Source organism: Orcinus orca, chromosome 2, assembly GCF_937001465.1.
Source record: "Orcinus orca chromosome 2, mOrcOrc1.1, whole genome shotgun sequence".
In the NCBI taxonomy this organism is placed as follows: Eukaryota; Metazoa; Chordata; class Mammalia; order Artiodactyla; family Delphinidae; genus Orcinus; species Orcinus orca.
In genome coordinates this window covers 191,459,206-191,473,485 of record NC_064560.1, presented here as the reverse complement: position 1 = coordinate 191,473,485, position 14,280 = coordinate 191,459,206, and the positions used below count along the sequence as shown (strand labels likewise).

Below are 14,280 nucleotides of genomic sequence, written 5' to 3'. Positions count from 1 at the left end.
CACAGGCACAGTTTGGGCCATTTTATGGAAAAGGAAAAGCAAGTTCAGAGAGGTTAGGTTACATTCCCAAGGTCCAGCAGCTAGGAATTTGAAGGACTTGGGATTCAAGCCCAGGGTGTCTGACAGGCCCTGACACTCTTTCCAACGCATTCTGCTGCCATCCTTTTAAAGATACACTTCTGAAATCCTGGCAGCAGTTTTAAAATCATCCCAGACGGTCAAATGCTCCACGATGACCTTCATGGCACCTCTGAAGCCCCCATGAACGCTGTGCTCCGCAGCCTCCATGCTCACCGGTTCCTCCCAGACATTTGGCCGAGCTGACACTCCCCCAGCCGGGAGGAAGCAGCCCCTGCCTCCTGGCGGCCCGCTGCAGCCACCACTCAGCTGCAGAACTCCAGGGATGCGAAGGCAAAGCTGACACTGAGCTAGGGGGTAGAAGGGCCCCTGGGCTCAGCAGCTGGAGTTTGTCAGGCTGAGCAACTTGGAGCTTGTCTCCCCCTGACATATCAAAGAAAAAATGGACGGCAGGAGCTGAGAGGAGCTAAGCTCTGCTTGAGTAAAAAGCAGAGGACCTCATTCTTGAGGTCAAGGAGACCTCATTCTTGAGGTCAAGGAGACCTCTCCGACTGCACATGCACAGAAAAGTTTCTCAAAGGTCAAAAAGGGAGGGGTCACTATCCCATAATATGTGTGTCCATCTCCTAGAGACCCTCGTGCTGGAATCCATCTTGGCTAAAAGATGCACGCGCATATTGCATAAGGCCCTGGGTCAGATCAGATGTGGGAAATGAAGCAAGATGATTGGCCGAAGAAAAACAAAGACCCAGAAGACGGCCCCTATGTAAGCGATTTAAACAACCACTTTAGCACCCATTAGTGAGGACGCCCATACCCCTCTCTGGGTGTGTAGCTTTGCTTTGCTTCTGTCTTAAACAAACTGCCTCTCTGTGTGCTCCCCCACACGTGCTGTGCTTTTAATCAACTCTGTGCCTGTTTTACAGCCTCGGTCTTTTTGTAAAATTCTTGTCTTCAAAGAAGACAAGAGCCAGGGCTCTGCTCCTAGCCACGAGCCCCTGGTGGTCTAGCAGTTAGGATTCCTGGTTTTCACCCAGGTGGCCCAGGTTCAATTCCTGGGCAGGGAACTAAGATCTCGCTTCAAGCCGCCTCTCGCCGCTGACACCCTGAGATCAACTCCCATGCTGTCTGACCCAAGAACCCCCACCGTCCAGCCTCGTCCGTCTCCTCCCCTCTCTTTGACATCTTCAGGCAGTCATTCTCAACAGAGCAGGTACTGCCTCAAAGGAATACTCTGGAAGTTTGGTGGGACACTTCTGATTTCCACAAGGATTTGGAGGGGCGATGTTGGCACTTAGTGAGTGAGGGCCAGAGATGCCAGACGTACTGGAACATGCAGGCCTGTCCATCACAGTGAAGCGACCCAGGTCCCACGTGACTCCAGTGTCCCACTGCAAGTCCATACGGGTGAAAACCCATTTTATAAATGATCTGAGTCTAGACTCTCACAGTCCCACGGGTGTTTTATTTCATATAAAAACACCATTTTCCCCCAAGGTTTTAATTCCCACTGAATTTTCTATGAAGACAAATCAGAGGAAGATTTATATTTTGTTTTTCAGGCTCTGAGCATGACTCACCGTTGCAGAAAACCACATCACTGGAAGTGACTCTGGCTGTAGAGTGGAATGGCCAATACGCAGGTGTGCAGGATATAGGGAACTCTCCAACTTGTCCCACATCTGATGGCATCACTGCCTCTTCTAGTGTAGTTGTGCCAGAGCATTTACATACTAAAAGAAACATTATTTTCTTATAGTTTCCTTTTTTCCCCTCCATATTATAAAGCATTATTATTATTTTTTAACTTTTGTGGGTAGGTTCTATTAACTACAAATTTCACTTCAGGGTAGTAAGAGGCACATAAAATATTTATATTATAAACAGGAGAGTCTAATAGGTCTGCGAGATTTTGTCTTAAAGGGTCTACATTAGCCTCGCCTTTGGGTATTTGAGGATTCCAGTCTCACAAGTCCATCAACTTGGTGAAGCTGTAAGTTGACCTTGAAATAGGCTCTGTATGGCTGGTGGTAGTTTACCGGTCTGTCTCTCCTACTGGACTGAAAGTTCCTTGGTAGGGGGGGACCAGGTCTCAATCATCTCTGCCCCCACCCCGCCCCCGACAGCCTTGGGTTGGGGACCCAGGAGGCCTCTGTGGGATCCAGCCCTCCCTTCACAGGAGGTGTTCAGCGCCTGTAGCAGCTGCATCCCGCAAGGAGCTGGATCTTACTAGGGCACTGCCTGGATTGAGATGCAGATTCTCGTGGAGGAATTGCCCTCAGAGTCAGAGTTGCAGTGAGGTAGGAGGTGGATGGGCCCCTGGGCCGGAGAGCTGGTGTTTGTCAAGCAGAGTAAAACTGAAGCTTTGTTTTCCCCCAGACACTCCAAGGACGAAGTGAGTGGCAGGAGCTGAGCTCTGCTGGAGAAAAGAGATAAATGACCACTCCTGAGGTCAAGGAAACCTCCCTTTCTGCGCATGTGCAGGAAGGCTCCTTGGGAATCAAAAGGGAGGGGGAGCCACCCCATACTAAGTGTGGACATGCACCCACAGGCCTCTGCGCTGGAATCCATCTTAGCACAAAGCGGTGCGCGCCTGTTGGGGAGGGTTCTAGGGCAGGGCAGGTGTGAAAAAAGAAACCAGGTAAACAAAGAGCCGGAAGAGCTGTCCTATATAAGTGATTTGAATCACCTCTTCACTGCACTGTCCTCATTAGGGGGGGCGTCCACACTCCTTCTCTCCAGGTGCGTATCTCTGCCTTGCTCCCGTCTTAAATAAACTGTTTCTCTGTGTGCTCTCCCACATGTTATGCTGTGTCTCTGATAATGAACTTTGTACCTGCTTTTGCCTCCTTGAGAAATTCATTTTTCAAATGGGGCAAGAGACCCTTGCTTCTAGCCTCTAGTCCCTGGTGGTCTAGTGGCTAGGATTCCTGGTTTTTCACCCAGGCTGCCCAGGTTCAGTTCCTGGGCAGGGAACTGAGATCCTGCTTCAGGCCACCACTCGCTGCTGTCTCTCCGAGACCAGCAGGGGCAGCTGGGGATTATGGGAAGCCTACCTCTCCATCTTGGCTTTTCCAGAAATGCCGCCATCTCCAAGCAGGATGTTAATCAGTAACAGTCCCCCGGGGGATCACACTTTGGAAGAGCAAATATTTGCTGCACGCCTTCGGCTGCAAGCCCTAACCTTCTGTCTTTGCCCTGAATGAAGGACCTTCCCAGGCACCTGGTGGCACCTCACTGGTAAGAGGCAGCGGATTAAAGGGAGGCCTTCAGTGTCTGCCTAGTGAGGGATGGGGAGAGAAGACCTTCTTGTCCTCTCTGAGCGGGTTTCAAGGGGAGGGGGTGGGAACCTAGGCAGTGCCGAGCCCTCATTCCTGGACTGGATAGGGTGCGGGTGGGAGGTAAGAGGCATGTTGTGGACATAGGGGGCTTCCTCTGCAGGAGGCCAGAGGAAGACGCTTTTTTTTTTTTTCTAACATAAGGGATTCTTTTTTTTTAATTTTTAAAAAATATTTATTTGGTTGCACTGGATCTTAGTTGTGGCAGGCAGCCTCCTTAGTTATGGCATGAACTCTTAGCTGTGGCACGCATGTGGGATCTAGTTCCCTGACCAGGGATGGAACCCAGGCCCCTGCATCGGGAGCATGGAGTCATAACCACTGCGCCACCAAGGAAGTCCCCAGGAAGGGGCTTTTAAGGCTTGAGATTTCATGCCCGCCACACTCACTGTGCAAGCCCCACACAACTCCCTGGCCTTCTTCCCAGGGACCTGTCTGCCCAGGCAAGAGACTTTCCCCTGCTTCCAGATCTGGGGGTAGAGTTGCTGCTCCAGTTCTATTCAGGGCTGAGAAGTGGGGGGTAAGTGGTTGATTTCTTCCTGCTCAGGTTCTATTTAGGATGCTGCATCCTTGCGTCATCCTTAAACAAAATTAATGGCAGTTACGATTAAGCGAAGATGAATTGATTCAGGAATAGCAGAGGAATTGCAATTCGGGACCAACAAACTATGGCAAACCATAGGCAGGTCCCAAAGAGACAAAGGCGAGGTTGGCTTTTATTAGGCTCAGGGAGGAAGCTGGGGAGTGTTGTTTTGAACCAACGCTCATTGGAGGAGAATGGGAGTTCAGAGTCATGGTGGCTTCTTGTTGGCCGCAAGCGTGGGCAGTTTGCCGTTACTAAGGTGTGTGGAAATCTTCCTTCTTCCTGCTGGTCATGAGTATTGAGATGAGCGGGAATGCGTGAGCGCCCACCCTGCATGGCTTCCTGACTCCATTCTGAATCAGGTGTCCTCCGTTCTTTTTCACTCATGGCATCCTCGGCTGTACCCTGGTGTTTGAGGGGATGCCCCCTGCACACAGATTCTGTACTGTTCTGTAGATGAACAAAGACCCTAGGGGATGCATGGGACTGCCGAGTAAGCAGCGTGCAGGGCCGCCCAGTGTATTCCCAGGCTGCCACTCCAGACTGAAGGTGGAGCTTTGAGGAAAGACTTAGCAGTCAGAAGGGGTGACATCTACTTGCTGTGCTGGGATCATTTCCTGATGGCTGTCAGAGACAGAAGTGATTCTGAATTTGGGAGTGTCCCGCTGTGGGGTTAATTTACAAAGGGGTGCTTTATCCTGTGATATAATGAAGGCAAGAACCTGGGTGCGTTTGGTATATTCCAGGAGGTACTCACCCAGCACGTGCAGTGCCGGCGTGACCTACTGAATGCAGGCTTGCCGTCTAGAATCGGACAGAGTTTCCTAAAGGCTGACAGCTAGAAAACAGCAGGAATATTTCACTAAGGTCACGCCACTGAAGCTGTGGAAGGAATGAGGCCCCAGATTCCATGGCGCCCTTGAGCAAAAGCAAAGAGCAACGCACTGAGTCCTGGGGCCAGGGGTCACTTTGTAGCAGGCACAGGCGAGGACACAGCCCCCTGCGGCTGGGAGAAGAGGCCTGGGAACCTCACCTTGTCGCCGCATTTTGCTACAGGTGGCCTGAGAATGAGGGTCTCTGCTGACGGGAGCTCCCGTGAGGTCTGCGGCCTCGCCTGCCCCGCGCGCACTGGGGCAGTGGGTCCAGTGGGCAGAAGAGGGTGAGGATGCATCCTGGTGACCTTCCAGACAGCCTCTGGAACACAGGCTTGGGGGTGTCAGCTGAGCACCAGGAACCGTGTGTGGAGACAGGCAGGTGGCACAGCCCAGCGCACAGTTTATTCAGATGGAAACTGTACAGGTGCTCAGGAACCAGGCTCGGTGCCCAAGGATGTGAGGGAGGCCAGAGGGGGGGCAGTGGTGGCGAGTGCGGCGTTTGCAGACCCACTGCCTGTGCTGGAAGGCTGGCCCCACTAGAATAGGCAGCCTCGGGGCAGCGAGAGGAGGACACACTTCACAGGTCACAGTGAGGATGAGATGAGACCGTCCAAAGTGGAGCATTAGCCCAGGCTCGCATGGTGAGTCAGCTTGTTATCTGTTTCTGTGCTGGGGAGCTCCAGGGAGAGTGAAGGCGGGAGCTCCTAAGAGGAGTTCTGTAACTGGGCCCCAGGGCTGGGTGGAGTGCCCTAGGGGAGCCGCAGGGGGGATCCCACCACCCGATCAGGCAAACTCAGCACTTCCCCCTGCCCTGCCCCGATGGCCGCCCAGACCCTCCAAGTCCCCAGGCAAACATGTCCCCGGGTCCAGGTCCCTGCACCTCAGCTTGGACGGGCTGCTGCCGCCGTATCGTCTAGCGATCAAGGGCAGTGAACGAAGCAGACCAGTAAAAGCCTGGGAAGACCTCCTGACTCCAGCCGCTGCTCTGACCGCACCCAGCGAGGCCGGGCACCCAGACCGCCTCCTCTTCCATCCCCCTCTTCTTGGCTGCCTGCCACCACGCTGGAGGAAGTGGGATGACTGGGGAAAGCTGGGGGAGACTAGGAGCTGCCCGAGGGTGTGGCCCTGGATGGAAACCCGAGGCGGTTTCACGCTGTGAAATAATGCGCCCCCCACTCGGGTGACAAATAGGACTCCAACTTGCTCAGGGTCTCCCCGAGGCAGGGCTCAGGGAGCTAAGCCCCGTCCCCCAGGGAGGAAGTGGGTCCCTGGAGGAGCTGTACCAGGACACAGGGAGGAGGTGTGTATCAGCTGTTAAAAATAATCTCTGCCCTCTTTTCTCCCGAGGAAGCCTTGTTGCCAAAGGGAAGCCTCCCGGGCCTCCACGCTGCCCAGATGCAGGCGGTGCTGAGCCTCCTGCTGCCCTGCCTCCTGGCCCAGGTGTGGCTGGTACCCGGTTCCACCCCTGGTCCCCGCTCACCAGAGGCCCAGGCAGGACTGGAGACTCTGCCAACCCCCAGGGCCCAGACAGAGAGCAGCGAGGGGGCGCAGGTCCTGCAGGACGAGGGCCCCCCCTGGCGGACAGCCGACTGGCAGAAGCTCTCTGGGGAGACCTCCAACTTGGGGTTCAGCCTGCTTCGTAAGATCTCCATGAGGCACGACGGCAACGTGGTCTTCTCCCCGCTCGGCCTGGCCTGGGCCATGGCAGCCTTGACCCTGGGGGCCAGGGGACAGAGCAGAGCCCAGCTGGAGATGGGGCTCCGCCTGCAGGCCCTGAATCAGACCCTGCCCGCAGTGAACCAGACCCGGCCCCCGCGCCTGCCTGCCCTCTTCAAGCAGCTCCGAGAAAGCCTGTCCCACAACCCAGAGCTGGGCCTGACCCAGGGGAGTTTTGCCTTCATCCACGAGGACTTTGACGTCAAAGAGACCTTCCTCAATTTCTCCAAGAGGTATTTCGATATGGAGTGTGTGACTATAAATTTTCGCAACGCATCCCAGGCCAAAGGGCTCATGAATCATCACGTTAACAAAGAGACTCAGGGGAAAATTCCCAAACTCTTTGATGAGATTAATCCTGACACCAAATTAATTCTTGTGGATTACATCTTGCTCAAAGGTACTTTGATAATGCTCTGCTCTCCCAGAGCCATGGCTCTCTCCGCCTGTCTCTTCCTTTCCTGCTGGGCCTGCGTATGGTCGACGCCAAATGGTCTCCTAGGAACATGTTGTTCTCAGGTTTTACAAACAGAGTGAAACACACATCGAGCATGTAGGACATACCAGGCACAGTGCCAGACAATGTTTTCACTTGATGCCCCTGCCCTGGGGGCCCAGGTGCTTGCAGGGCTTACGTTTTCTAAGCACGTCTACACAGCTCTCCTCTGACATTCTGACACAGGGAACCTTCTGGGTCATTTTTTTTAAAAAAAGGCATATCATCTGAGAGATTTAGGGTTGCATCTTTGCTCTTTCACGCTCTACTTTTGTGTCCTGGGGCAAGTGCAAAGTCCCTTGTCCTCGTATTCTCAATATAGAAAATGCACACTCCCACCTACCGTAGAGATGAACTGAGGCTCAGAGACATCACACGATAAACGGCAGAGGCCAAACTCAGACGAGGGCCTCCTGACACACTCATCCCGGGTCCTTCCCATCCTGCCTCTCTCGTGGAGGACTGGACTGGTGTGGCCACAGTTGTAGCAGGAAGGTGACACTAGGGGACTTGCAAAGCCCGGGAGGAGGACATGCTTCCAGTCAGCCAGGCCAGACAGACATCAGTGTGTAGAGTCAGGGGCCCACACGCTGGCAGCCTCCTCTGGGTCGCGTGGCTCTCTGTCAGCCAGGGGCCCCTGCCCTCAGGGCCTCACCGAGCACAGGATGTGCGGGAATGTCATCATTTTGCCACGGTGGCCTCTGTTTGCACATGGTGTGCACTAGACAAAGTGGCGGTCAGAGGGCCCTTCTGCAGACAGGGCTGGGGACAGGCCTGAAGTCTTCTCTAGGCTGGAGCTAACCAACCCCAAGGGAGCGAGTGTAGAAGGAGGAGGTGGGTCCTTTGGGCTCCAGCTGGAATGAGTGACTTTTGTTCACTCGAACAAAAGTTCACTCAAAACACCCAGTGTTTTGTCCAGAACAATGAGGGGATGGGGGGGGGTGGTCATTAGGAGATATCTCCGTGCTTCTGTGTGTGATGCCAACAGGGTCTCTGGATGGATCCAGGTTTTGCCAGCTGGGAAAGAAGCCTGCGAAAGGCTGATCTTTGGGGAATTTATTTTGGCCGCCTGAGCTGCGGTCGAAACAAACCTGATAAGGATGGCTTTCCTAGCTGGGCAGAAAAGGGGACAGAACACTGGCCCTTTATTACTTTAGCAAGAACGATGCTTTCGAGGAGGGCGGTTTCTGCAACGAGTTTCTTTCTTATCTGTTCAGGGAAATGGCTGACCCCTTTTGACCCTGTCCTCACCGAGACAGACACTTTCTACCTGGACAAGTACAAGGCAGTCAAGGTGCCCATGATGTACAGGGCAGGCAAGTTTGCCTCCACTTTTGACAAGAATTTTCGTTGCCACGTCCTCAAGCTGCCCTACCGAGGAAATGCCACCATGCTGGTGGTCCTCATGGGAAGGATAGGTGACCACCTGGCCCTTGAGGACTACTTGACCACAGATTTGGTGGACACGTGGCTCAGGAACATGAAAACCAGGTACAGCTCCCTCGTCGCCCTACTCCAGCTCAGCTGGCCCCTCCCTACGGGCACCCACAATTTCGTTCTGTGCCCGTCCCAGCCCAGCCCGCTGCGGGCTCCCCGATGGCAGGGGCCGCGTTTGTCCTGTTTCCCCCTCTATCAGCATCTATCCCAGCGCCTGGCTCGTTCATTCACTCGGCCAGCCCTTATCAAGTTTCTCCCACGTGCCAGGCACTGGGACGCATGCACGATGCTAGCCCTCGCGGAGCTCACGTCCTAGTGATGAGAGCACCAGGGGGGTGCAGGTGGGGGCCAGGGAAGGCCTGGTCAAGAAGGTAGCGGTAAGCGAACACTTAAGAGGAAGGAGGATTCTGAGGGTGCGCTGGGGGAGAGAAGAGGTACAGGCAGAAGTGGGAAAGTGCTGGGACGGGACTGTGCTTACTGGATTCCAGGAAGAGCGAGGCAGCGGTGAGGCTCCAGCAGCAGATGAGGTCACAGAGGAGCCAGCAGGTGTCACCCGGGACTGTATGTTACTGGCCCCGGAAAAGACTTGGGCTTTTGCCAAGGGAGACAGAAGCCACTGGAGCCAAGCAGAGGAGCAGTATGGCCTGTGCTGAGAAGAGACACTAGGGGTATGTGGGAGGGGCAAGGGGACCAGCCAGGAGGTCAGCGTAGCCACCTAGGTCAGGATGCTCGGCAGGTGGCGGCAGTGGAAGTAACGAGGAGCAGTGGGGTCCTGGATCTGTGACGAAGCCGGAGGTGACGGGATTGGCTAACGGACTGGATGTGGGTGACAGAGAGGGAAAGAAAGTCAAAGGTGAAGGCAAAGTTTTTGGCCTTAGCAACGGGAAGGAAGGATTTGCCATTTACTGAAAGGGGAGACCGTAGGAGGAACACGCCGAGAGATAAGTTCAAAAGTTCAGTCGGAAACATCTGGATCAGAAATACCTATTAGACATCCAGGCGGAGATGTCAGGAAGGCAGCTAGATCTGGAGTGCAGGGTGAGGTCCAGGCTGGGGAGTCAGCAGCACGTAAATGGAACCATGAGACTGGCTGAGACGACTGGGGCGGGGGGCCGCGTGCAGAGAGCAGGGTCGGAAGCACAGAGCAGGGTCGCAAATGCTTGTGGAATAAATTTATCCACCTTCTGGGGTGGGGGGAAGGCAGCGCCAGTAAGGAGTCCACAGCCTCCGGAATCCTGTCACTCCAGCATTTGGCACAGAGAGGAGTCCAGCTAAAGATCTTCAGTGTCCATTTTATCTTCATTCTTCTTCTTTTCCTTCAAATCCTTAGAACCTAGCATAGGACTCAAACATAATAAGCCTTCAACAAATGTTTGTGGGGATACATTTATAAATCAGTCTCCAAGGCATGTCATGTCCTCAGTTATATTGCAGCCCGACAGCCTGGCCCAGCTCCGAGAGAGAGAGAGAGAGACAGAGAGAGAGAGAGAGAGAGAGAGACAGAGAGACAGAGAGACAGAGAGACAGAGAGAGACAGAGAGAGGGATGAGAGAGAGAGGGAGAGAGAGGAGAGAGAGAGAGAGGGAGAGAGAGAGAGAGGGAGAGAGAGAGAGGTGGGGGTGATGAAGGGAGCAAAAGGAAACTACATGAGACATTGTTCTGGGTGCTTAACATATAATTTCATTTACTTCTCTGAAGAACACTGTGAAATTGGTATTGGTATTTTGGCTGTACTTCACAGATTAAGACATTGGGACTTCTTTAAGACTAATTTAGTACCAACTAGTAGTTTTCATTCTTTTCACTTTTGAGCCACAGAACTCATCTCTCTAAACAAAAAACTCCATTGTGTGTGAATATATATATTATATATGTATATATATAATAGATAATATCAGAGTTTCTCTGGCTAAAGGTATGTAGGGGGTTGAAAATTCCCTTCACTCCCCTTGTCCATCCCGACTCTTAAGGTTCTCCTAAAATCCAGGGGGTCTCTGTAATCTGGGCACTGAAGACAGCCTGGAGTTTGCAGGACTGATGGCAGCAGCTGTTTGGTTGGTTTGGGGTTGTTTTTAAAACCCAGGGAAACGGATACAAAGTGTGGCATTCTTTGCTAAAGAGAATGCGAGTCACTGGCTGGGCAATGAAGCTGGTTCCCTGAAGCTGAAGCTCTCCTCTGAGTCAGGCCATTCGTTACAAAAGAACAGAATGAGCTCTAGCCAACGGAGGGAGACTTGTTAGTAGGCATAAGCTTGGGGGAAGGTTAAAAGAAAGTGTGACCTTTTTAGTGTTCAGAATCTATGGCTTTTGTCTACAGTTCACCATTATATGTACTTGTACCACAGAAAAATGGAAGTTTTCTTTCCAAAGTTCAAGTTAGACCAGAAGTATAAGATGCATGAGCTGCTGAAACAGATGGGAATCAGAAGAATCTTCTCACCCTGGGCTGACCTGAGTGATCTCTCAGTTACTGAAAGAAATCTTAAAGTATCCAAGGTAAGTCAGGATCTTCCACTGGGGCCCAAACCAACGAATATTTTTACATACCATTTAACGTTGATAAAAGGCCAAGTTGTAGTAGAAAATTAGATTAAAATTCCAAAAGAATTGAAACAGCAGCCAAGTTGGATGTTGTAAGAATTTGGAGCTACTTTTTAAAACATCTGTTCAACTAATTTAATCTCTCTTATGTAGAGCTCTCTCTTCTCTCCCAGTGCGCAAGGAGAAATTTATCCCAAAATGGAACTGGTTCACAGATTCATTCAAAATTCCATGAAACTGCACCACTTTAAAGATGAAAGAAAGCCCCAGGGGTTATCTGGCTAACTTCCCGCCCCTTGTGGAAACCCTGTCTGAAATATCCCTACAAAACAGTAGGGATTACTACCATTATCGCCTCTTATAATAATTATACAGGTCCGTCACTCACATCACATGAGGTTCCTGGACAAAAGGGCCTCTCAGACACAACAGGTGGCCTAAACACAGGCCACCAGAGTTCAGGATGACTTCAGGGACCCAGGGGCTTACCCCATGGACCACTTCAGAGCAGTACCAGGTGCTGGGAAGCTGCTACAGAAGACTAACCACAGCCCTGCCCCGACCTAGCCTGCCAGAAGGAAGGTCAAAGTTCTCAGGGGTTCCAGGCGGCTTGAAAACCTTCCAGGAGGAACACCAGCTCGGCTCAAAAATCAGTAGCACAAAGTACATGCTAAATAAGTATTTGTTCATTGGATGCATGTGTGCATGAAGTGGTCAGCCACAGAGTCCCTGGGTCCCTACCCAGAATGAATTTCACAATCGGTTCCTGGTGTCTCCTGGTATTTTGTGGGCTTCTAAGGCAGTCGCTGGGGCAACCTCAGACCATTCCTCTCTGCGCAGATGAACCCTGTACCACTAAATCCTGAGAGCGTGGCCCCGTGGGTAGGACAATAACACAGAATGTCCAGGGGCTCAATTAATTCCCTCACCTCCACTGGCACACAAACGGCCTTCCATGTATTTCCTTTTCCAGGTTTTACAAAGAGCGATGATTGAGGTGGATGAAGAAGGAACAGAGGCGGTGGTGGGAACCCTGTCAGAAATCACTGCTTATTCCATGCCTCCCATCATCAAAGTGGACCGGCCGTTTCACTTCATCATCTATGAAGAAACCTCCAGAATCGTGCTATTTCTGGGCAGGGTGGTGAATCCGACTCTCCTGTGATTGATGACATGCGCGAGTCCTTAGAGCCACAGCAGATGCTGGATCTGAGGTGTCTGAACTTACACAGGACACTGGCACTGGGTGTCGCGCCCTTGTCCTCAGATGCTAGTTTGAGCCATCCTTAGATAAATCTGCGTATTAAATTCAAACTTATTTTAAGGAGATGTTTGTACAAGCTGTCTGGTATTTTAAGCCTGTTTCTAAGAGCCTTTGTTATTGACTAAAGACCATCTTGGTATCTGGACTTAAAACTATGGTAGATCAAAACTCTATTTCAAGATGAAGCCTTTGGGAAGAAGACAAGTACACATTCTCCATGGGTCATGAGCTTGGCTCTCTTTACTTCTCCCTAATGCAAATTAGTGTTTTATTTTTAACCTACTATAGAATCATTTCTTGGTGACTAAAATTAGAAGAAAATAGCCGTGGTCAGTCCTGCTGCAATGTGGCTCCACCCACTCCGTGGAGCCGTTAACTGAGCCACAGATCATCCAGTTCAATACCTTCGTTTTACAAAGCAAAGAAATGGGAAACCGGAGAGAGGGCCGCAGTATGGCTTTCGTGGGCCCCAGGCACTTTTGTCTTCACAGGCTCCTCCCTCTGTAAAAATAAAATATATATGTGTGTGTATAATAGAAATTATATTTTATGACTGCACTGGTATAAAGATGAATATACTCTGGGTTATATCTGTCCTTATACCAGTGCAGTCAAAGTATGGAACTTGCTTGTTGCAAGAAGTAAAACATATTCATGGGCCCCTAAAAGTATCGTGGGCTTGAGGCACTGTGCCTACGGCATCTCAGAGGAAGGAAAACGTCACCCAGTGGAGCAATGGCAGAGTCAGAAGCCTGCCTCTCCTGACTCCAGTCCCCAAGCCCATTTCACTCTTCTTTCTGTCTACAACATCTGATGGGGTCCATCCACTTCAACAGGCAGCATGTGCTCACCTCTCAGTTACCCACTGTGGCTAGACGGAATATAAGCATGGACTTTGTCCCAAGGTTCAAAGAAAAACAGCAAATACTTTCTCAGCCAGTCATTTTCTGTTATATAGACAAGAAAATATTTTAGGAGTAATTTCAGAGAATCGTGAATAGAGTTAACTAATCTTGGAATGTCAACTATGTTGACTAACGGCCTAATTGGGTTTTTATCTGTTTGCTATCCAATTTAAATATACTTAAAATTAATGTATTGATTAGTCATCTTATTACAATAAGTCAGAGTTATGTAAATAGTACTTAATGTGAATAGGTAATAATAATAAGCAGCAGTCTAGAGACTAACTCTTCATCATTCTAAAACCTGGATATGAGTTTATTCCTGTATTCCCTTCCAAGGGCACTAGATGACATTGGTAAGCCAGGCGACTCTAGAGCCTAGAAAGAAACAAAAATAGATGACTAACTTCAGTTGGCATTCTTAAGTGAGTTGTTAGTATTCAACTAATGAGGTTCATTTATGGAAACATAGTAGAAAGAGAAATAAAAGAGGGCTCAAATTACCCATTTTTAAGAGATGAAATCTAAAAATGAAAGCCTATGAGAACACAATACCCTCTGAAATAAATATGGCCAAACCCAGTTATAAAAAAGGTTCATTATTATCAAAGGATTCATAGAACATACATATCAAACTCTCCCCTTATCTCTGCACATATTTGCACAAAACAATGATGGCATAACAATGATAACTGACATTACTCTTTAAGGTAGAAAATGGCCCTATTCACTATAAAAAATTAATATTTCCCCACATATGCTTGAAGAAGCTCCAAGAACACTAGGTTTCAGATTTTCTAAATATATATGCATGGTGAAAAAATGCAGACCAATGAAAAATGTACTTAATCTTACAAAAAAATTCAAGGTTTCAGCTGAGGGGGAAAATTCTGAGCATTGTAACAATGCTTCACTATATTTAAGTGTCAGGTTTTAAAAACTGTTCCTACACACACACACACACACACACACACTCTCTCTCTCTCTCTCTCTCTCACACACACATGCTATATAACAACTGAGAACAGATTACTGACTTAGTTGAAT

The 14,280-nt window shown here is 50.4% G+C and overlaps 1 protein-coding gene across 2 annotated transcripts; it reads left to right on the top strand.

Annotated features, from left to right (window-relative positions):
• Nucleotides 1–3,222: 3,222 nt before the first annotated feature.
• Nucleotides 3,223–12,421, top strand: SERPINA10 (serpin family A member 10). Of its 2 annotated transcripts, none has more exons than XM_004262366.2 (5): nt 3,223–3,318; nt 6,222–6,990; nt 8,304–8,577; nt 10,869–11,019; nt 12,038–12,421. In XM_004262366.2, the coding sequence occupies exons 2-5, from the start codon at nt 6,270–6,272 to the stop codon at nt 12,227–12,229; spliced, it is 1,338 nt and encodes a 445-aa protein (XP_004262414.1). In that variant the 5' UTR covers nt 3,223–3,318; nt 6,222–6,269; the 3' UTR covers nt 12,230–12,421. The 2 variants fall into 2 exon arrangements, with proteins under 2 accessions (XP_004262414.1, XP_033275271.1); XM_033419380.2 differs by lacking the exon at nt 3,223–3,318 and adding an exon at nt 5,941–6,054.
• The last annotated feature ends 1,859 nt before the right edge of the window (nt 12,422–14,280 follow it).

What these genes read in the sequence shown, in the direction of transcription:
- SERPINA10 (XM_004262366.2), top strand. Translation starts at nt 6,270, where the DNA reads ATGCAGGCGGTGCTGAGCCTCCTGCTGCCCTGCCTCCTGGCCCAGGTG. An exon ending in GGATTACATCTTGCTCAAAG is followed by an intron (nt 6,991 to 8,303) that starts GTACTTTGATAA and finishes TTATCTGTTCAG; the next exon opens with GGAAATGGCTGACCCCTTTT. An exon ending in GAAATCTTAAAGTATCCAAG is followed by an intron (nt 11,020 to 12,037) that starts GTAAGTCAGGAT and finishes TTCCTTTTCCAG; the next exon opens with GTTTTACAAAGAGCGATGAT.